Genomic DNA, 23,496 nt, shown 5'->3' with positions numbered 1-23,496 from the left:
AGTTATTTACATTTTAAATTCTTCCTCATTTTATCATGAGCTCTATTAAAATGAGAGTGGATGCATGGAAGTCTGGAGTAGCAACAGGATTCCACTCATCTATTGCTCTAATATTTTTCACTTGACTGTAAACTCCTTTGTGATGAGGAAAAACTTCATTCTTTTGACAATAGATCAAAAGTTTCAACTAGTTACTCTTGAATAGTTTCAAAAGGCAATCAGTAGTGTTGGCTTATATTACTATGTGTATATTGATTCATAATCAACTCATTGAACTATGTACTCATAGTAGTGGAGTTAACTGTTTTAGTAAGGTCTGATGTTTAAGAAACAGCTGGTGTCTTCTGCTGACATCCACAGTTAAACAAATGAACCCCACAGTATGAACTCTGTTTACAGAACGGTACTCTCGGTTTATCCGCTGGGTTGACTGGTCCGTTATCAGTGAGCCGCTCTGGGTCTTCTTTGGCTGCTGTTAGCAGTAACGATGGCAGCTCCGGTCTCGGCACACAGTCCCTCTGTTCTGCGTAATTAAGAGCGGGCCGCAGTCTGCGTCTCCGGGCGCATGGAGCAGCCGCTCGCCACTGGATCAGCGCTAGTGTCTGTTCTCGCTCGTGACCGCCGGAGCAGCTGCCGGCGGCTTTCTGCCGACTCCGCAGTGTCCACCGGGTAAAATGGCGGACTGTTTGCTGCAGTCTGCGGCTAGCTAGCAGCACCGCTGCCCGTCTCTGGACCAACGGTTTGGTCTGGTTCTTCTCTGGTTCGACACAAGCGGCTGGTTCTTCGCGGTCTCGCGAACGTTACCGACCCTGGGACGGACGCTGGTCCCCGCCCGCTGAGTGATATTGGGCTAGTTAGCCACTAAGCTAGTTACTGGGCTAATGCTAACCCGTCACTGTTAGCAAGCGGGACACTATTTAAAAACTTGAGACAACCGTCAGCTGTACTTATTATTATTATTACTTTTTTTAATCTCTCGCCGAGGACCGGGCTCTGACAGCGGCGTCATGGCATCCGAATTTGCGGTCCCCGCGGTGCAGCAGCCCCGCTGGAAGCGCGTCGCGGGCTGGACCGGCCCGGTGCCGCGGCCCCGGCACGGACACCGAGCTGTAGCCATCAAGGAGCTGATGGTGGTGTTTGGCGGAGGGAACGAGGGCATCGTGGACGAGCTCCACGTCTACAACACAGGTACCGGGGTTACCGTGGTCCGTGTCAGGGCGCCGCTCACAGGCTAATGATTACCAGGCTACCGGTTCCCTATGTCAGTGCTGTCCGCAGGCTAGTTGCTAACTATGCTAACAAAAAATAATGTGTGTTGATGCGGACTGTTGCTTAGCCTGCTAGGCTCGTTTAGCTTCCAACACTCCTCCGCATGCCAACAACATTAGCAGGAAGCTAGGAGCGGCTCTGACAGCAACACGGGGAGAAATGGCGCGTTTTTTTCCAAAAACACGAGTGACGTCTGTGGGACACGCCCCGTGCTGCTGCAGCAGAAAACACGGAGACGGCGGGAAACGACCATGTAAACAATAAACAACATGAGGAAATATGAAAACAATGCATGTGTCACAAACAGGACTGTGATCAGTGGCAGGGTTAAGATATGACATTATTGATCAGATCAATCTGTGATCAGCATGAACACTGAAGTCCAGTCAGAGAGCGTGTGTGTTTGTCTCCAAGTTTATTTAAGCATATCTCTAACCCCCAGCCACCAACCAGTGGTTCATCCCTGCAGTCCGCGGCGACGTCCCCCCAGGCTGTGCCGCTTATGGCTTTGTGTGCGACGGGACGAGGCTACTGGTGTTTGGGGGGATGGTGGAGTATGGCAAATACAGCAACGACCTGTACGAATTGCAGGTGAGTGATGCCGCTGCGGGGGGCGGGGCGCCAGCACACCTGTCATGGACACAGCCCAACAGCTGCAACACTCCAATGCATCCATCCATGACAAAAGTAAACAAACAACATGAAAATGTAAGTTTGTGTCTCAGCTGACGAAGACAGAAACTCTGCTGCTCCCTCATTACGTGGCTCAGATCCATTTGACAGTCTCCACTTCCAGGTCTCAGAAGTCTGTTTGGGTCAGCGCCATGTTGCTTAAAGACACTCTGTCCTCCAGGCAAGTCGCTGGGAGTGGAAACGTCTGAAGGCCAAATCTCCAAAGAACGGCCCGCTCCCCTGTCCCCGCCTCGGACACAGCTTTTCTCTGATTGGTAACCGCTGTTACCTCTTTGGAGGACTGGCCAATGACAGCGAGGATCCCAAGAACAACATCCCCAGGTGAGAGACATCAGACAGTTGTATCTCTCTTGTCTGTTTGAAGCCTGACTGACCTTTGACCACTCTCAGGTACCTGAGTGACTTGTACTGTTTGGAGCTGCGCCCAGGCTCCAGCGTGGTCGGCTGGGAAATCCCAGTGACGTTAGGTCAGCCGCCACCACCCAGAGAGAGTCACGCGGCCGTGGTGACAAGCGGCCCCGGAGCCAACAGGCTGATCATCTATGGAGGGATGAGCGGCTGTCGCCTGGGAGACCTGTGGGTCCTTGACATAGGTGAGGCTGGCTCAGCTTAGGTGGGACATGGGCTAGGGAAGGATCTGGGGCTCACTCACGTGGGTGAGGTTCATGGGGGAGTTGGCAGCAGCTGTTGCAGGAGTGTTCCTTGCTCTAATGTATCCTACTCTAAAATAACCAGTACTGACCTCTGATTGGTTCCTGTTCTCACGATGTCACAGACTCTCTGACCTGGAGGAAACCGAACCTCAGTGGAACAGCCCCCCTTCCCCGCAGCTTGCACTCCGCTACTGCCATCAATAACAAGTGGGTGACGTGTACAAATATACACTACAACTACAAATACACACACTAATACACACACCTGTTGTTAATGCAGCTCTTAATCTGTCAATATCTATACTGGACTCACCTTTCTGTCCCTGTCTCCACCAATCTGTCTGCACCTGTCTCTCCGTTGTCAGGATGTATGTGTTTGGAGGTTGGGTTCCTCTGGTGATGGATGATGTTAAAGTGGAGTCTCATGAGAAGGAGTGGAAGTGCACCAACACGCTGGCTTGCCTCAATTTGGGTACACACACACGCACGCATACACAGACACTCTCACACTCACCTGTCTGTCTACTTGTCTGACCACCTGTCTATCTGCTCAGACATCATGTGCTGGGACACTGTTCTGATGGACAGTTCGGAGGAGGATGTCCCCAGAGCTCGAGCAGGTCACTGCAGCGTCTCCATCAACTCCAGACTCTACGTCTGGAGCGGTAGAGACGGATACAGGAAAGCCTGGAACAACCAGGTGTGCTGCAAGGACCTGTGGTACCTGGAGACAGGTGAGGACAGTTGGGTGTCTTCTTCTTTTTCACGTGTCTATCTCACCCAGTCCCTCTCATCCCATCACTCTCACTCTCACTGTCTGTTTAAACCCTCTCTCTCATGTATCTCTCTCACCATGTCCCTCATCTGACTGTCTGTCTCTCCCATGTGTCTGTCGCTCACTCTGTTTCTCCCTCTGTCTGTCTTCAGAGCGTCCCTGTCCTCCCTCTCGGGTGCAGTTGGTCCGGGCCAACACATCATCTCTTGAGGTGAGCTGGGGCCCGTCACAGACTGCGGACACGTACCTGCTGCAGCTGCAGAAGTACGACATTCCTGCTACACCTTCCCCCAGCCCTGCCCCAGTCGCAAAGGCACCAGCCAACCAGGCTGTGCCGCTCTCTGGCAACACGCTGGTCCCTTCCTCCAATGCCTCCATTCCTGGAAGCCCATTGGCCGCAGCTGCAATAACACCAGGTGGGTTTGCTTACCTGCACAGGTGATTGAACGGGTAGATCAAAATTTTTCTCACCTGTCTGCCGTGCTTCTGCAGTTGTCCTGAAAGTCGCAGCAGCTCCAGGTGCAGCAGGAGGAGCCTCCATTCTAACTGCGAGACAGGCAACGCCCAAATCCCCAGTTGCCATGACAACTCTTCCTGCAGGTGTTCGTATGGTGGTCCCTGCTCAGACCGGACAGGGGACGGTATGCACATCTGTTCTCAAGGTCCACATACCTTTAACAACCATTTCTCCATGGCACTGCTGCTTACCACCTGATGTCATGTGACCATATTTCACATTTAAGTCATGTGATTAAACACAAAACGTTTCAGTGACTGTGACATCATGAGAGATGGTTTCATCAAATGAACTTGAGCTAAACTTACTGGGAATGTGCCCTGGGTTTCAAATTTCAGTCACAGAACTGTCCTCATGATAGCTGAGTAATATCTGACTTCTGAGAAAGGCCATGACCTCTGTCTGAAAGGTCTGGAAACTGTACAGTGAACTCTCAACCTCCGTCCTCCTGTCTGTCTACTCTCAGCCAGTAGGCAGCAGTCCTCAGATGAGCGGCATGGCAGCGTTGGCGGCAGCGGCGGCAGCAACTCAAAAGATCCCTCCGCCCTCGCCGGCAGTGCTAAATGTCCCTGCAGGAACTGCAATTGTGAAAACGGTGTCTGTGGGTCCAGGATCCAGCAGTCTGCCGCTCAATGTGTTGTCTCCTGTTACCATGGTATGGACCACATGAAGGCATGTCGTTCAAACTGTGTCATGAGTCTTGTTTTCAGGAACTTTTCATTAAACCATACATGAAGTGATACATGAGTGTTAGACCACGTATGTAGCATGACCACGTGGGTCTCATAGGCAGGATGAGAAAACAAGAAACGATGGACCCTCATCGCCATGCATACATGAAGAGAAGACACTGGAAAGTGTTATTCAGTGATGACGAGTTGTGTGTTGTTGACACTAGAAATCCCACTGGTAACTGAGCAGCAGGTTGCTTTGATATGGTAAAGGATTTACAGATAAAGACAAAGTTAAAATCACATTCACCCATTCACACACATTTATACAGCGCTGCAATTTACTGCCTTTTTTTCTGTCCGGGATCAAACTGCTGATCTTCTAGTCAGTGTGGCTTACGTCCAGTAGACATGTTCATATGCAGCATGACGATAGCTCACCTGCTCTTCCTGTCTCAGGTGAGCAACCCTGCCGCTCAGATGCTCAAGACGGCTGCTGCTCAGGTGGGTGGGGCCTCAGGTGTCTCCACTCCCGGCACACCGAGCCGACCTGTCATCACGGTCCATAAGTCTGGCACGGTGACAGTCTCCCAACAAGCTCAGGTGGTCACTACGATGGTGGGTGGAGTCACAAAGACCATCACTCTGGTGAACAGTCCACTCAGTGTGGGAGGAGGTGGGGCTCTGGTGAGTGATGTCACCTGCTGGGCATGAAACCACACCTGTATGTTCATGTTTGCGGACATGATGATGTTAAGCCTCCCCATGTTTCAGATCGGTAACCTGGGGAAGGTGATGTCAGTGGTCCAGACCAATCCGGTTCAGACCGGAGCGGTGACTGCTCAGGCTGCGAGCAGCGCCTTCACCAAGTTCATCCAGGTATTCACTTTATACATAGTCTCTAATTGTCTTTATATTAATTATTTTATAACCTGTGTATACAGTCATTGATCATACAAGCAGTCACCCAACTCAGATGGCAACCTTTATGTCATCAGACAAAGGGCGCTCTCCCACCAGGAACCATCTTGAAGCTGGTGACGTCAGCAGATGGTAAACAGACGACATTCCTCAGCACCACACAGGCCAGATCCACCGCAACCAAACCCACCATCCTGGGCATCGCCCCGACAACCTCCAAACCTGGAACCACCATCATTAAGACCATCCCAGTATCTGCTCTGCAGGGAGGGGCAGGTACAAGAAACACACACACATACACACACACTAAAACACCTGGATCTTTACCCTTAAACTGATAGACGACTAAGTGAAGCCCCTCCTCCTGCAGGTGGTAACAGTCCAATCACATACCTCACCACCAAGGTGGTATCTCCAGGAACTATGGGTAAAATCATCACAACCGTCCCCAAAATCACTGCAGGAGGTCAGCAGGGGGTCACACAGGTAAAACACACACACACACACACACACACACACACACACACACACACACACACACACACACACACAGAGGAAGTGACCCGGCTGAACCTGGATATTTATTTTTTGATTGTGTGCGTGTGTATATGTTTGTAGATGGTGTTTAAAGGAGGGGCACCTGGTACCTTTCTTAGGACCGTCCCAATTAGCGGAGTCAAGCTGGTGTCACCGGGAACAGTTGGCTCCAAACCTACCGTCACAACTCTGGTCGTCAACAGGTCAACAGGTAAACACTGACTGAAACTGTGTGTGTGTGTATGTATGTGTGTGTCACAACAGGTGCGGGTGTGTGTCGGTGTACCTATTGACAGGTGTGTGGGTGTCTTTGCAGGTGTGTCCAGTCTGGGGAAAGGAAGCGTCTTCACCACAGTGGCAGGTGGAGCTGTCACTGCTGCCAATGCCTCCTTGGCAACGCCCATTACCAACCTGGCAACAATCGCTACGCTTGCCAACCAGGTTACCACAGCAACCGCTACTGCAGCTGTGCCCAAACAGGTAAAGTCTGGCCTGACCGCAGTGACATATTGTAGTAATACTGCAGTACTGCAGTACTGCAGTAATACTGTAGTAACTGTGTTTTACTCTGCAGGTGACTCTGATCACGACTCCGAGTGGCGCTGAAGCTCAGCCACTCGTCCAGGATCTGCCGGTCTCCATCATGGCGTCTCCTACCTCTGAAGAACCTGGAAGTACAAGTACTACAAGTACTACTGCTACTGTAGAGGGAGAGGCTGAAGACACTTCACTTGACACAGGTAAAGGAAGCACTGTCAATGGTAATAAATCCATTGATACTCCGTTAGTACTGTACTTCTCCCTCACTCAATTGTCATGTGTGTTGATGATTTCACTGTGATGATGTTGCAGTGACGTCCGTCTGCTCCAACCCTCCCTGTGAGACTCACGAGACGGGGACCACCAACACTGCCACCATCACCAGAGCAACCATCGGCGGTAACGACAGAGTTTGCTCCAACCCGCCCTGTGAGACTCACGAAACGGGGACCACCAACACTGCCACCGTTGCCACATCAGCCATCGCAGGTAACAACAGAGTTTGCTCCAACCCGCCCTGTGAGACCCACGAGACGGGGACCACCAATACCGCCACCACAGCAGGACACGGAGGCCTCAGACAGGTGAGACAACAAGCGAATGGGCAGATGAATGAACAGGTGAGATGACAGGTGAGGTCAGTGAAAGGTAAACCAGATCAAAAAATACTTTTGTGGTTTCAGGTTTGTTCAAATCCGCCATGTGAAACTCATGAGACCGGAACCACCAACACTGCCACCACAGCTACAGGTAACCTGCTTACACACCTGGACCACACCTGCTTCACTCACACAAGGTCCTGGAAAAACTTAGACGACAAAATTTCAGTTAGTCCTGGAAAATTATTCAAACTTGACAGTAAATTGGAATAAAAAGTTCCTGGGGCCCGGTTCACCTTCTGATCTTAAAGAAAACATATTATGCTATTTCTGTTTTTCCCTTTTTCGGTTGTTATATAGATTTTTTTTGTGTATCTAAAAGGTCTGCAAACTTATAAAGCTGAAAGTCAGCGGTAAAGGGAACTCCTCTTCCCGACAGAAAGCCCTGCTCATGTAGCTCCTGAAATGGTTTGTCAGTAATCTGCCCTTTTCAAGTAATAACCCATATAAAAATTAGAAACCAGAATATGAGCATATAATGTCTCCGTTAAGTTAAGTTGGTCATAACTTGGCGTTTAAAGTCCCACTGCATAGTTAAGCCAGTTGCACCAACTAGGCTTCAGAATTTTCCCCCGTTCGTAAATATTACGCCTAGTCAGGAGAAGGTGTAAAGTCAAAATCTAAGCCAGTAAAAGAAGGTAAAGTAGTGAAGTTGTGGGCGTGTGTGGTTACGCTAAGTGTCGGCTTTATGTGAGAGATGGCATACTGTATGCTGGTAGTAAAGACCAGTTTCTGCAACCGGCCCCTGGAAAGTTATGGAACATTTCATCTAAAGATGTTGAAAGTTTTGAAGCAGCTGCTCTTGTCAGTCACTCACTGAGGATCAGCGAGCACAGGAAGTGACCTCACTCACACCTGTCCTGTGTGTCCAGCTCAACAGGGTGGAGATGTTCTGCAGGTAGACTCCACGGACCCCTCTTCCTCCTCTGACCCTTCCACCACAGCCAATCAGAGCAGAGCTGTTACCACGGTTACACAGGCAACACCCACACCTGGACCGTCCATACCTGTAAGAGACACACTGAAACACACAAACACACACAGAGGGTATGATGCTGATCGTGTGTGTATGTGTGTGTGCCCGCAGGAGATCTCCTCCTTGGTCGGAGAGGACAGGAAGGAGTCCTCGGAGACAGAGGCTGTCGCCATGTTGACAGCCGCTGCAGAGGAGGGGGAGGAAGCAGACCAGACAGTCAGCCAATCAGAGGCTGTGATTTCATCAGATGCATCATTGTTAAAGGTTCACATGGAGGGCAGCGAAGCAGTAGCACAGGTAAAACACACACACACACACACACACACACACACACACACACACACACACACACACACACACACACACACACACACACACACACACACACACACACACACACACACACACACACATGGAGCATTGACCAATCAGCTTGTACCTTGTTAACCCCCCCTTCACACAGATGGGGACCTCAGACAGTAGTCTTCCTCAGGAGCTGATGTCATCAGAAGGGGATGGAGGTGAGGTGATCTCGGGCACAACAACCCTGATGGTGACAACAGGACTGACCCCGGATCAGCTGAATGCAGGTAATACACACACACACTCTGACAGACATACATACATACATACATACATAGATGTTGCTTTAGTTACATCTCAACAAACTTTGTCCACCTGAACTTGGAAAGCTTGTCTCATTCTTCCTGACACGTCCTCTAAGGCTGCATCTGATTGGATTAGAAGTGTCATGACGTCCTCAGGCCACTACACTGATGTTCTTTAGGGTTCAAGTCTGGGGCACTCAGGGTCAGACAGAGACGGCTCCTATGGTCGGAGACAGACTGGTCATGAAGATAGACTGATCGTGAAGACCGGAGCTGTGTCCAGAGGTTTCGTTTTTGTCTCATCAGACCAGAGGATCTTGGTCCTCATCGGGAAATTGAGCTGTTAGAACCAGGGGATAACATCTTAAAGAGGGACAGTCTGTCACTGTGTCTTTTATATATCTTTGCAGGCGAAGCAGAGGGGGCGATGGATCAGTCCATCCCAATCGTTCTGACCCAGCAGGAACTGGCAGCTCTGATCCAACAACAGCAGCAGCTACAGGATGCCCACAACCAACCAGAGCCAGAACCAGTGCACAGTCCTCTTCCCACAGGTACAAGACTGTGACGCCATCAGTGTCCCTCCTCAGCCCTGCCTTGTGGCGTCCTCCTGCCATGTTCAATAAAGTTTTCTGATTACTTCTCTGTTTGTCAGAGGGCCTTGCTCCAGCAGACAGCCTCAACGACCCAGCAGCAGAGAGCAATGGGAATGAGACAACCTCATCAGCAGTAACCAGCGCTGTCGCCCGATTGGCCAGCACGTTCAGCCCCTCCCCTCCTCTGGCAGCAGGTCCGGCTAAGATTAAAGCTGCCGCAACAGGGGCCGTGGTGACTAATGGCATCACAGCAACAACAGGGGTGAGACAGTGCTGCAGGTCACCAGGAGGAGGCAGCAAAATGCTAACAACACACTGACAGCATGCTGACGTGTGTGTGTGTGTGTGTGTGTGTGTGTGTGTGTGTGTGTGTGTGTGTGTGTGTGTGTGTGTGTGTGTGTGTGTGTGTGTGTGTGTGTGTGTGTGTGTGTGTGTGTGTGTGTGTGTGTGTGTGTGTGTGTGTGTGTGTGTGTGTGTGTGTGTGTGTGTGTGTGTGTGTGTGTACACGTACGCGCGTTTCTCCAGGTGAAATCTTCGGTGACAGACAGTCAGTGGTACGACGTTGGAATTGTCAAGGTTACGAACATGGTGGTCTCTCACTTCTATGTCCCGTACAACGACAACATGGCCAATGTAAGATCTTCACACTTATAAATATGGTTGATTGATCATAATCAATAATCTGATAAATTGATCATTCATGACATGCAGCTACCTCTTCAAAATAAAAGCTCCAGTGTAAATTCAAACATTCTACATCACTGTTTTTACAGGCTTTTATTTTTCAAAATGATGCACATTGGTAGACATTGACAGGACGACTCAGGTGGGAAGATGATTGATCGGTTTACTGATGACCTTTGTACTTGCAGGACGACTCTGGTGTGATGCCTGACTACAGCCAGATGAGGAAGGTGGAGCTGCAGCCTGGGACGGCCTACAAGTTTCGTGTTGCAGGGATCAATATCTGTGGCCGTGGAGCATTCTCGGAGGTGTCTGCATTTAAGACGTGTCTGCCTGGTTTTCCGGGGGCGCCATGCGCAATCAAGATCAGCAAGGTGAGGAACTTCCTGTTTGTGAGGTCTTCTCAGAGAATCGGTTCCAAATAAAGCATTGAAGGCAATAAGGAAACATCAGCACCTGTGGCACCATGAACCCTAACCCATGATCAAATTTGTTTTAATTTTTTTATTGTTTTAACTATCAAAATGATCTGGCTTGTTTTGTCCACCACTGTGTGTCAATGAAGAGAGGACTCAAGGGAAGTAGATTGTGAACGTCTTGGTCTGTGGTTGTCTGCAGAATCAGGACGGGGCTCAGCTCACATGGGAGCCTCCAGCCATCACGTCTGGGAGGATCATGGAGTACTCTGTGTACCTTGCCATCCGGTCCAGCCAGGCTGCCTCCTCTGCTAGGGGTCCCAGTCCCGCCCAGTTGGCTTTCATGAGGGTCTACTGTGGTCCTAGCCCATCCTGCCTCGTCCAGGCTTCCAGCCTTGCCAACGCACACATCGATCACACCACCAAGCCCGCCATCATCTTCCGCATCGCCGCCCGCAACCAGAAGGGCTACGGGCCGGCAACACAGGTCCGGTGGTTACAAGGTGAGAAGGACAACGGTCGGTAAAAAACGTACATGCAGGTCCCAGAGATCAAGAGGTAGAATGTGAGAAAACCAAGAGTTACTGAGAGGAACTGAAAGGAATTTTGAAGAACGACTGTCGGTAAACGCACAGGCAGGCTGCACTGACAGAGAGGTTGAATGTAAGAGAAGCAAGTGGAAGTGAGAAGAGCGACGGTCAGTAAATTCACACGCAGGCCTCAAAAGAGCGAGAGGTAGAATGTAAGAGAAGCAAGACAGGAAGTGAGAGGAACAGAGAGGAAGTGACATTAATTGAGATTCTCAGTTTTTGTTTATTTTTTTTCTTCCCTAGAAACAAGTAAAGACGCAAAAACAACGATAAAGAGACCAGGACCTACAGATCTGTAAGAACCCCCCCCCCAGTAAACCTGTTGGACCAAAGAAGTTCAGAACCGACATATAGGAGGAGGCCGCAGAGGAGTGTGCTTAGTCACCTTTATCCTAGGCTCCACCCAGAAGCTGGTTACCATGACGACTAGTACCTGCGGCACTGACAGCTCAGGAAAGACACGTTTGTTGTATATTTAAACATTATCAACCAATCAGGACGTCTACAGTGTTTATTATCAGGGAGATTGCGAGGGGTGGAGTCATTTCATGTAATAATGGAAACAAAGTTTGAACTTATTTGAGTTTTAGCTGTCTGTAGGTCAAATGTCGCACCTAGGGTGGGGCCTCTTTTGGGGGCGGGGCTTATACCACCTCTTTATTTAATTTATTTTCTTTGCTGTTTTTCTTTCCGTTTTATAAACATCTAAGAGTTCTCTCTTCTGTTGTTGAGGCGTCTGTTGGCCGCCGTGACGTAGCATTCCCATTGGTCAGTGGATACATTTTCTAGCTGTTTGATAATCAAACCTGAGTGTGAATATTCTCTGGAAAAATAAAGATTTTTAGAGCATTTTTTTTACCAACTGTGTGGACTCCACTTCCTGTTTTTCACTGTTGTTTATCACTGGTTTATATTTATTCTGTGTAACGTCATTCTTATTTTATAAATAAAGTTTTTCATTCATTTTTTTCTTTTCATGTCATTGTCTCATCTCTGTAAACTTTGTTTTTATTATTATAGATTTAATATTGATTGATTTATTGATTAAAAAACCCAATCTGACACGGACTGGACTCAACTGGAAGAGGACGGGGACCTGATCACCGCGCGATTTTTAACCTGTTCAACCAATCTCCACTGATCAAATCACAACCTCAATCTGTCCTCCTCAATCTGTGTGTGCGCGCACAGACGTTATAGCGGGAACATGCGCGTTCCCGTCGCGTGTTGTTGTGGGCGCGCCTCGTGGTGCTGATGGGGCTTCGTTCAGTGAAAACACAGACCGGAAGCCGAGGAGGCGGTGGAAGAGTGATTATCGAACCATCACCCAATCGGATCACCCAATCGATGATCGATCAACGTTCGCAGCCGCGCTTGTCAACTCGTTAGATCCCGGAGCGGCTGCACGAGGCGACAATCAGCGTCATCAACCAATCAATCAGTGAGGTCATCGATCACACCTGGCGTGAGACCGAACGCGGTGTGGAGTGCGAGGTTGTGGATGATGTGACGGAGGACTCGCGGGTTCGATCCCCGGCGGAGGTGGCGGAGAGTCGGCGTAGAGAGGCCCGCAGGTGACCCAGGTAAGAGATCCTCAACCAGGCACCAGCGGCTCACTGGTCCCTGCAGCGTGGAGGAGCCCGCACACCAGACTCCCTTTAAAAGTTTGCCGTTTTAAGGAGCCGTGGCTCGTGGGCAGCAGCTCTCAGCGATGAGAAGAGAAGTGAACAGCTGCCCTGAGCCGGAGAAGGCTGTTCTTTAATTCAGCTCTGTCAGTTCAAGATTCACGAGTCGTTTGCTTAAGATGCTCCATTTGTCTCCACTGCTCCACTGGATTTTGTTATTCCTGTTCAATATCCAAGTTTGCAGGAATTAGAGAAGTTTGAAGTTTAATGACAGTTTGTGTGCGTGTGTCTCTGTCTGTCATTCCATGTGTAAACACGTTTGTTTGGGACTGTTCTGAGTTTGTAAATGTAGTTTCTGTGAAATGAAATTAACTTTGTCAATAATTACCCTAATGAATCAGTCAGTGATGCTCTGGATTGTGTGGTTGGTGACGTCCTCAAGTGTCTGAGGATGGGTTGACTGAAGAGCAGGATGTACTGAGTACCCTGACTGCAGCACAGACACTCGCAGCGGATGTGGAGATACTCCAGGAAAGGTGTGTGTAATGCGCGTGGAGCATCTGTGACTCTGTTGACATGATATTCTCAACTGAAGCTTGTGTTCACATCACAAGAGGGTCAATGGGGGTCTGACCACCTGCCTCAGGACAGTAACGCAGGACTCGCGTGTAAACATCAGAGGTTTCAACAGAAATGCTGCTTGTAGTTGGGATAAGCAACATTACAAATGTCCAAGGTCCATGAGACAGAGATGCTGTGATGAGAGAAAAGCCTGTGTTTGATTCTTTCAGAAATAATATTGGCAGGGATGTTTACTCTGTTGGATTGTTGTCACCCGTCCAACAGCAACAAGGCCAGGTCCCTTTGTCTCTTCTAGCTCTCGCCAATGTGTAAAAGCCACTCTGATATTCACCCTTGTCCGGTCACTTATCTGGTCACTTTCTCTTTTCCTCTTCTTCGATTCCTCCAACAACGTCCCATTCCATTTTTTTCCCTGGCTCTGCAGTGAAATCCATGCTGTGAATATAGAGCTACCTTTTATCCTATAGCTAGCAGCTAATTCCGACCTCTGGTTGTTGATGTGTGATGTACTGTATGCTGTAAAGCATGTTGCTATTGCTTATGCACAATAGAGCAACACAAAGCAATAGTAGGGATTCAAGGCAATGACAGAGACGCTATTCTCCTTGTTATAAATGTGTGTTCAATTGACACAATTTTGCAGCTTTTATTTATAGGTAGAAAGGTGTCGCTTTAACTGGTAGGAGCCAGCAGCAGAACTGATATTCAGATTCTAGGTCAAAACCTGGAGAAGCCTGTTCCTGTTCTGATCTGTGAGATGTTCAGGAACAGAACAGGAAGTGAACCATCTCAGTCAGCGCTGTGACATCACAGGTGGATGATGATCAGATGATGATCCAGATGTGCGAGTTCCTGAGCGTCTAACTTCTCCATCAGCTGCGCAGCAACAGGCTCTGAAGCTCTCTGATTGGACAGCACCTGTAGCAGTGCCCTGTGGGAGATGTAGTGAACGTTATTGTAGTCATTCAGGATTTGGGTGATGTGTGTGGACTCCACCCACTCACCTGCTGTAGCTTTGATGTCACTGTGATGTCACTTGAACGCAAAGCCGTGTTTCAGTGTGTGAGAGAGTCTACTGTACCGTACCCCCCCCCACACACACACACACACACACACACACACACACACACACACACACACACACACACACACACACATACACATTGTGCCCCCAGGGTTGAAAGGTTATTGGCTGCCTGGCTAGAGCTCTCAGCCAATCAGATGCAAGTATTCACAGTTGGGATGCTCTACATTGTTGCCATGCGGAGAATCTGCTGCTTGACCTACATTCATCCTCAATACACACACACACACACACACACACACACACACACACACACACACACACACACACACACACACACACACACACACACACACACACACAGTTGCAGTTGTGTGTATGGGTGTGTGTCTTCATCAATAGTCAATGTGTTGTCTCACTGGAGCTTCAATGTGTGTGTGTGTGTGTGTTTGTTGAGGATGAGTGTAGGTGAATGTAGAAAGGAGCCAGTTGAGATGGTTCTGGTATCTTGTCAGGATCCTCCTGACTGCCTGGATGGGGACGTCTGATTAAACTGCTGCTACCGAGACATGACCTTGTATAGGAGGAAGGAAATAGAGGACATTCAATTTGACCTTTTAATAGCAGTACTGTATGAATGTGTGTGTGAGTGGGTGAATGTGACTTGAAAAGTGCTTTATAAATACAGTCCTTTTACATTTACTATTGAGAATGTTGATATTACAGTCAGACAGCAGCATAGACTTCCTGCACAGGAAACTACATGGTGCAGAGACGTGCACACGCCTTTTTAAAAGAGCCAATTTTAGTCACTTTGAACAAATTATCATCTCTTAACTAAATATAAGGCGACTTCTATCAGCTGCATCTGCTTATTGGATGAAAATGCAGCACTACCTGAATGAAGCATAATATCTGTCGAGATCATGCGTCTAGATAAGTGTGAACCTTCTGAGCAGGGGTGAAAGGACAATATTGTGGGTGTGAGAAAGGTGGTGTTTTCCTCTGTTGAGGGATGGTTACTCTATTTTGACATATATGGGTTCCTGCTCTCCTCTTTCAAACTGTCCGTCTTCCCTGTCTTAATTGTGTACATTTGTGTCTTTCAAGGAGTGTCTGTCCTTTAGGTGTAGGAAAACAGCTAAGTCTGGTCTGTTGGGCATTTGTTGAATGGTTGTTTGGTTTCTCAAATATACAGTTCGGTAAAATTTTCGCAAAAATATTTTTTGAAGATCCTCCTAAGTTTTTCAGATATTCCAGAAACATTGGATCAAATAAAAAAATACAGAAAACTAATTTAAACAAAAAACCATCTGGAAAAACTCAATAGAAATAAAACCTAGTTAACATTTAAAACTATGATTATTTTGTTTCCGAACAGATGAGAACTTTGTTGTTCAGGACAGAAATTAAAAAAACCACAGAGTGATGATAGAGTCTCTCCCTGTTTGATGACTACTCTCTTACCCTGAATTAAAAGCCAGCTCTCAGCAGCTGCTCTGATTGGTTGGTGCTGGCTGTTCCTATGGCCCCTCCCCTAACCTCCCTGAGTCCACGTGGACAAATTTTGAGTCTGGAGCTTTTTGACTGGTCACAAGACACAAATCTTAGGCTACATCTACACTGACACATTGTAGCTATAAAACGTATCTTGTTACTATGCTTCATTCTACTACGGAGACCTTTGGAAATGCTGCTGGCCCGTTTCAGTTTGAAAACTCTGGGGTTGTACTTTAGTCTGGATGGACATAAACTGATTCATCTGTGAACTACCCGACACCACTGCAAATTAAATGACACCACTGTAAATCAACTGACACCATCCAATCAGAGATGGGCGGATCCATCAGAGCCAGCCCTCAGCTCGTTCCCAATTTATTGGTTGGATCATCTTAATGCAGGAAACATTTTGAACGACCGACCAGATGTAAGGATGTGCTGTGAAGTCTCTAACTGTTACAGACAAACTCCTGGTTCCTCAGCTCATCTCATCTTTGTTTTTCAAACTCAAACTGTCCAGGTGTGTCTGTGTTCACTGTCTCACCTACTTCTTGTTGTTCAGGTGAGTGTGGAGCGACTAACAGGAGTCCAGCAGCCAGGAAGTAGGAGAAGAGGTTACATGGAAGATGCCTGCCATGGAGGTCAAAGGTCAACTCATCTCAGCACCTGGTGAGAACTAACAGCTGGATTTTATACCAGAAACCTGAGGTGCGCCTTACACACTTACTTACTGTGTTTGTGTGCGTGTGTGCGTGTGTGTGTGTGTGCGTGTGTGCATGTGTCCACGCGCGCAGACCCTCTCACCTGTCCGGGCAGGAAGCAGAGAGAGCGAATGACAGAGCTGCAGGACAGGAGGCGGAGTCTTCAGCTGCTGCTGAGCATGCGATTGACTGAGCTAAAACGCATCTGTCTGAAGGAGGCGGTGAGTGATGTCATAGTCAGACTCCTCCCCCAAAAAGGTATTATCTTGGGCCAAATTGTTCAGAAGTAATCTGACTGGATTTAGGATCATGGATTGGATCAAATCTTGTAGATGGCTTGTTCAAAACTAAAAATGGATTCTGAATATGGGTCAGATCACTTAATCCAATCTTGGTTTTAATCTGGATCAAACCTTCAGTATGTGTTGTTCAAAACTTTTTGGTGGGATTGGGATAACTTTGATTAAAAAAAAATCAAGTATATATACACATATATATACAGTATATGTTTTTCACCTGGTTGTTTTACCATTACAGCGATAGGCTAAATTAGGCTTTCAGTACTGTAAAGTTAAACAAAAGGATCTTGTCCATACAAAAATGTTTACGTTTTAATTTTCATTCATCAATTTATATTAATTACAATCATACAGTTTCTTCCGTTATTGTGTATCCAGTCAGTCCCTCATTCTGAGCTTATCAAATGAGAAACCGAAAGATTGAAACACGCGTTCATCTGGCAGAGGAACAAATCGCTCTCACCCAATAACAGCAAAACCAAAGAATTCAGATCCACCTCATAGCAAAGCTTCAAACTTTTTCTTTTGGTCTTGTCTGGGTCTTTCTGGTCTTGTCTGGTTCTGTGTAAATGAAGATGTTTGAAGCAGAGTTTTCCTGTCTTTCATTGGTCAGGAGCTGACAGGTGCTGTGCCCAGTGACTTCCCCCTGGAGGCGGGAGAGAAGCCCCCCTTTGTCCGACGAAGGGGGGCAGCACCCCGCCAAGGAAACAGAAAGTGTAGAGCAGAGGTGATCAGCTAATGTCTGTTTACATGAAAAAATGTACCCGTCTGTGTATGCTGAACTTAAACGTGTGTGTGTGCATGAGTGTATAGGAGGAAGACTCTCAGCGTTCGAAGCCAAAGAAAACCTTATTCAGTGGAGCTCTGAGGAAACACAGTGACTCTGAACAACACAACACACACACGCACGGCAAGAGGACTGTACACAGAGGCTGCCACACAGGTAACACACACACACACACACACACACACACACACACACACACACACATTCGGCAGTAGACGAGAGGCCATTGTTTTAGGAAGACTAGGAAACTTACTTGTGTTTTCAGATGACACAGTGAAGTCGGAGAGCAGCTCGACATCAGACTCAACAGGACACGACAAAGGTAACAGGAAATCAGATAGTTTATTCCTTGGTTGTCAAATTGTCAATCTGTCAGTGTCAGCTACTGTTGTTTGACGTCTGTCCTCAATACAGTGTTTTTTCATTTGTGTCTGTCAGAGGACAGTGTGTCTCAGTGTCGCCCCCCGCCGGTCTCTGCTGCTTCTCCTGTGGAGGTTTTCTACCACAACAAAACCAGAAGAAACTCGCTGCACAACAGGTACATTTAGCGTGTTAGCTTTTACATTTAGCAATGTTAGCTTTGACATTTAGTACGCTAGCTTTGACATTTAGTATGTTAGCCGTGACAATAGGATGTTTATATTTTGGCATGTTAGCTTGACGAAAAACAACATTAACAGAATAGTTCCAGATATTTTTCTTTCTGTTAATCAGATTTAACTACGATAAGTCTGTCGCTCTACTCGTTCAGGAATGACCAACCAGAGACTCCTCAGAGACACAAGCCCCTCCCCCTGCCACCGGTCCACCCTCCCTTTCTATCTCAGGACTCCTCCTCCTCTGGCCCCTCTGATCCAGAAACAGCGGGTGAGGGGGGCGTCAGGGTTAACACAGCTCGCCGCAGTAGTAGCTCAGACGGCCTCCTGGACCGCGTCACCCCCTCAGAGGAGGAGGGGGGGCCACAGCAGGAAGGATTGTGGGTAAATGGCCTGCCTGGTTCCAGGGGAACAAATGCTGCTGGAGTGTTTAGGAGCTCCGAGATGATGATGGATGGACGTACAAGGATAAATAACAGAACCGCTGAGGGAGGAGGACGGGGTGGAGAGGGAGGAGGAGGAAGAGGGGGTGGGTACAGCGAGGTCCTGCTGGATTATGTCTGGGGGAAACAGCAACAGCTGCAGCGACAGCAGTCCCAGACCAATAACAGGCAGCCAATCACATTGCAGCACCAGCTGCTCTACAATGGCCAATCATCCCAGCAACCCCCTGGAGCCCCGCCCACCTTTCGTGGACACCATGGCGAGCAACGGCAAGTCAAAGTGACCCGCACCAAATCCTGTGGCCCTTTCCTCCCGATGCAACAGAGCCAGTCCGATACCCATAAACCTTCTCTGTCAGCCATCCAGCCTGACCCCCACCCCCACCTGCTGCCTCCCCGACCCCCACAGCTGCTCGCCAACCAGGAAGCCCAGCTGGAGGAGGCCACCAGGAGCCTCCACAAGTCTCTTGCCCTGGAAGGTACGCACTGGTTACATCAGACAACACCTTAAACACCCGAGTCCCCCTTAAACCCCTTAAACACCAGAGTCCACCTTAAACAGAGTCCGTTGTAAAAAAACAGAGTTCATTAGGGGGGGTCTTACAAAACCAGGATGGTCCACTTGATTCCTCATGACCCCACTTTGGTCCTTTGTGGGTCAAGATATAGATTTTATTCTCAATGTTTGCACTTGGCTCAGTAGGCAAAAAGGGTAACTTATAACTAAACGGTGGCTCATAGCATCCAACTGTATCTGCTCTGATGTCATCGACAGGTCTGAGGGACTGGTACCTGAGGAACACACTCGGCTCCACCCACCAGAACCAGGCCAACATACAGGTGAGCACAGGAGTCTCCGCTAAGGTGAATGGAGGGGTCAAAGGTCAGCCATGCGTGGGCAGAGCTTTGCAGCGCAGGCGGACGACTCACGGTGTCATCCAACAGTCGACCTATCATACGGAAATGAGTCATCATCACACTCTGTCACTTCACAAACTGACGCTGCCACATTCAGCCACGTTCCATGGACAGCCACTGCTCGGCAGGTAGGAGTACGTTCACTTGTCCAGGTGCAGATCCACCACCTGAGGTCTGTACCTCACCACCTCTCTCTCTCTTTCTCTCTCTCAGATCTGTGGACAGTTCTCTCTACCATGACCACATCCCTCTGCAGAAACAGGAAGTTTCTCGCAGAGACTCGCCTATGGACCAGCCGTCTCCTGGGACTCTGGTCTAACACACTGTCCATCAGTAGGCAGGCAGACAGCAATAGACCAATCCCAGGCTGGCTTCCTGGGATCAACGAGTATTTTACTCTAAATGAGACCACAATTTTGAACATCATGTTGTATTGGAGAAGACTTGAAACTAGCGTTTGAGACCATAAACTCCTCAGGAAAACGTTATAAAACAAATGAGAAGTAGGGTACTGTTCATAGATTCCTATAGAAACTAACTTCTTTTTGCAACTAGTGGAGTCTCCATCTGCTGGTCATTCAAGGGAATACAAGCTTCAGGCACTTCCGCATTGGCATAATTTTCCAGACACGATGACGACTTCCGACAATCTATTGGTCTGACACAGACCCCCACCCAGGTCAAACCAACTGACCGTCCTCTCAGCCAAGCTCAAACTCAACCGGTGTCAGGGATGAAGATGTACTCCATGATGCCGAACATCTAAACATCATGTGACGACCCCCCACGTCTTAACCTGCCACCCACCCGCCAACTGTCTATGAATCAGAAACTCAGCTGTTGGTTTACATCTGGTGTTTTTTTAATTTTCTATGACAATGTCCTCGTCACTCAGACTCTGCTGAGACAATCAGGACACATCTGTTTTTATAAGAACCATTGATAACTGTGGTTATGATGATGCACTTAAGATATCACCAGCTCAGTCTAGCCAACCAGCAGTTCATTAAGTCTGAACTTTTGATACAGTTGATCCGATCAGGTGACGTTTTGATTCCTCAGGTGAGTCCTTCAAAAAGCAGCAGGTGGACTCCTCCAGGTGTTTGGACGTGAAGCGGCGACCTGTTGTCTCAGACTGTCCAGCAGGTGGAATCATCCAGGTGTTTGGACGTTAAGCGGCGTCCTGTTGTCTCAGACTGTCCAGCAGGTTGAATCATCCAGGTGTTTGGACGTTAAGTGGCGTCCTGTTGTCTCAGACTGTCCAGCAGGTTGAATCATCCAGGTGTTTGGACGTTAAGTGGCGTCCTGTTGTCTCAGACTGTCCAGCAGGTTGAATCATCCAGGTGTTTGGACGTTAAGCGGCGTCCTGTTGTCTCAGACTGTCCAGCAAGTTGAATCATCCAGGTGTTTGGACGTTAAGCGGCGTCCTGTTGTCTCAGACTGTCCAGCAGGTTGAATCATCCAGGTGTTTGGACGTTAAGCGGCGTCCTGTTGTCTCAGACTGTCCAGCAGGTGGAATCATCCAGGTGTTTGGACGTTAAGTGGCGTCCTGTTGTCTCAGACTGACCAGCAGGTAGAGTCTCAGTGTCCATATCTGAGACATAAAAAGCTCCACTGGCCACATTTACAAACTGTTCAGGATCCAAACCAAAGCAAACACACATGTTGTGTAGTCATTCAGTTTTTATACAACAGTTTTCTATTTTAGTCACGTGTGAAGCGGGTCACTCTTAAACCCTGTTCCCTGAATATTAACATTCATGTTGAGAAGAACAGCAGCTTCTGATATGAAGACAAAATCAAATACTTGCTTGTGGCGTTGAGACAGATGGACAGGAGATCAGCAGGGTCGCTGCATTATTTGAGTTCCACAAATCAAAGATTTGTCTTTGTCAAGGTAAACAAACCTACGCCATCAAAAAACACCTGTCTGTAAAAATACCACTAAACAAACCTCTGTATTTGTTCTCACATGATTCATGTCTTTTTGATAAAGGCATAGAATCATCAGAGAGAAGGCTGAAATGGGCTGCTCCTGCTAAACAAGCAAATCAAAGCAATACGTCTTCAAATTGGAAGTGAAAAGATGATGATGATCCAAGACCTGCATATTTCTAATTAAAAAAATATATATATATATACACATCCTTAGCATTCTGACAGCACCACAAAATGTCGAACTCATTATATAGTGCTCTATATAGTGAGTAGGAGGTGATTTCAGACAACCTTAGTCCCTCTGACAGTTACCCTATTAGCCTGGTACGCTGTTGGTATTTCTTTTGACCTGTGAGCCGAGCAGGCTGTAGGGTTGGTTAGATGCTGCCCTCACGTGGTTGTGTTTACCGTGTTCATGAGAAGAATCCATTGGAACGCCCCCGCTTGTTTTCACGACCTCTGAATTATCTGAAAGCACAGAGTTCATGAGTTGTGAAATGATTGCTGATGTTTCCAGGTAGGGTGGAGGTCATGGTCACATTTCATTGGTGGATAAGTTAATGTTTTAATTTTAAGTCGTACACAGTTTTTTCTTTGTAAATTTAAAACATTAATTCAGTCACCATTCAAAACATGCCCTTGAGAATGAGCGACGGGCTGTGCTCGTTCTAAATATGAATTTGCATTTCCTGCTAAAAAATGTTGTGTAAGCGCTGAAGATCAATAAATGCGGATTGGCTGAAAAACAGAGCAGCTCGAAGTACAGTTTGATGTCACTGCATTTCAGCCAATCAGAAATGGCTAAAGACAGAGATTCCTGTAATTATAGGATGAAAATTAATGGATTATCAATCAACTAATCGATGCAGAATCAGACAGTTTATCTGGTCACAGGTTTGTCTCAGGAGACATCCTCTGTCTGTCTTATTCTCTCCTGACTGACCGCTTGTCCACTCAGACCAGTCCAGTTCTTCAGTCTCTGCAGGACTGAGTCAGAACCCAGACCCAGACCCAGTGTGAGAGCAATAATAGTCTGCTTCAGTTTCAGGATAAAAAAATTTGCAGCGACAATCCGACGATGATGTCACAGTGTTGATCGACTGTTTTATTGATCAACTGAATTTATCGTGTTTTGCACTGAACCCCAGTAAACTCTTTTATAAAAACATGATGTGAACTCAACGTGAATGAAATATGACTTTTGTAAACCATGTGAGGTTGGTGTTGATGGAGGTCTGATGATGTCAGAGGAGAAGCCCTAATATCACAGCAAGAGAATTTCTTCTTATCGTCTAGGTTGTTCTGCTGAGTCATTTTGTTCCAGTGGTAAAAAAAACTGTGGTCTAATCCAATCTTCTTCCACAGAAATGTTTTGTTTTTTTAATCAGGTCATTTGTTTTCACTTCACATCTGTCTAACCAACATCTGCTTTACTGAAGGGTTGTTTGGAATTCTGACACCAGCTTTCATGTGGACCCAGCATCAGTCAATTGTATATGAATTGAAAACTTTTATTTATCACATGTAATGTGTGTGTGTTACACAAGGTGTCCTCAGCCCTGACAGTATGTGTTCAGTACTGTAATTGCAGTACCAGTACCATGCATAACTACTATTAGTTGCACCAGTATTTATTCTAAGGACGTTGTTGTTGATGTTGATGATGATGATGATCTGTGTCCTCTTTAGGTCCATGACCAGCTGTGTGGACAGATGTGATGCATTCAGGTGCACTCTGTACAGTTGGTGTTTGTTTCTAAGCATGGGGAGGGATCTTTTTTCTATCCTTTTGTCATTTGTACTTTTTCACTCTGAACTTTCTGCTGTTTCACGCTGGAAAATGAAAAAGCTTTGTGTAAATAAAATGACAGAATGGTTGCTTACATGGCATTTTTAAAAGTGTCCTCTTATGTGCCTGTGATAGAGATTCTCACTTACCGGTCACACGCTGTCATTACAAACTGGATCTACAGAGGAC

At 47.5% G+C, this 23,496-nt stretch overlaps 2 protein-coding genes across 4 annotated transcripts; both read left to right on the top strand.

Annotated features, from left to right (window-relative positions):
- Positions 1-417: 417 nt before the first annotated feature.
- Positions 418-12,076, top strand: hcfc1b (host cell factor C1b). Of its 2 annotated transcripts, none has more exons than XM_035645195.2 (28): positions 418-1,188; positions 1,712-1,860; positions 2,123-2,283; positions 2,353-2,555; positions 2,738-2,822; positions 2,981-3,087; positions 3,170-3,349; positions 3,543-3,806; positions 3,883-4,031; positions 4,374-4,562; positions 5,038-5,265; positions 5,353-5,457; positions 5,577-5,775; positions 5,870-5,985; positions 6,118-6,247; positions 6,353-6,516; positions 6,611-6,776; positions 6,889-7,160; positions 7,260-7,326; positions 8,108-8,244; positions 8,323-8,508; positions 8,675-8,801; positions 9,230-9,373; positions 9,475-9,677; positions 9,941-10,048; positions 10,288-10,473; positions 10,718-11,018; positions 11,349-12,076. In XM_035645195.2, exons 1-28 carry the CDS (start codon positions 1,008-1,010, stop codon positions 11,402-11,404), a joined length of 4,563 nt encoding a protein of 1,520 aa, XP_035501088.2. In that variant the 5' UTR covers positions 418-1,007; the 3' UTR covers positions 11,405-12,076. The 2 variants fall into 2 exon arrangements, with proteins under 2 accessions (XP_035501088.2, XP_035501087.2); XM_035645194.2 differs by having other exon boundaries at positions 3,883-4,052.
- Positions 12,077-12,160: 84 nt separating this feature from the next.
- ccdc120a (coiled-coil domain containing 120a) lies at positions 12,161-23,401 on the top strand. Of its 2 annotated transcripts, none has more exons than XM_035645220.2 (10): positions 12,161-12,688; positions 16,399-16,505; positions 16,631-16,758; positions 17,450-17,563; positions 17,650-17,779; positions 17,889-17,945; positions 18,062-18,161; positions 18,375-19,141; positions 19,438-19,708; positions 19,794-23,401. In XM_035645220.2, the coding sequence occupies exons 2-10, from the start codon at positions 16,463-16,465 to the stop codon at positions 19,897-19,899; spliced, it is 1,716 nt and encodes a 571-aa protein (XP_035501113.1). In that variant the 5' UTR covers positions 12,161-12,688; positions 16,399-16,462; the 3' UTR covers positions 19,900-23,401. The 2 variants fall into 2 exon arrangements, with proteins under 2 accessions (XP_035501113.1, XP_035501116.1); XM_035645223.2 differs by lacking the exon at positions 12,161-12,688 and adding an exon at positions 16,120-16,263.
- The last annotated feature ends 95 nt before the right edge of the window (positions 23,402-23,496 follow it).

This window comes from Scophthalmus maximus, chromosome 3 (assembly GCF_022379125.1).
Source record: "Scophthalmus maximus strain ysfricsl-2021 chromosome 3, ASM2237912v1, whole genome shotgun sequence".
Lineage (NCBI taxonomy): Eukaryota > Metazoa > Chordata > Actinopteri > Pleuronectiformes > Scophthalmidae > Scophthalmus > Scophthalmus maximus.
The sequence above is the reverse complement of the archived record's forward strand: the minus strand, read 5'-3'. Positions and strand labels throughout refer to the sequence as shown.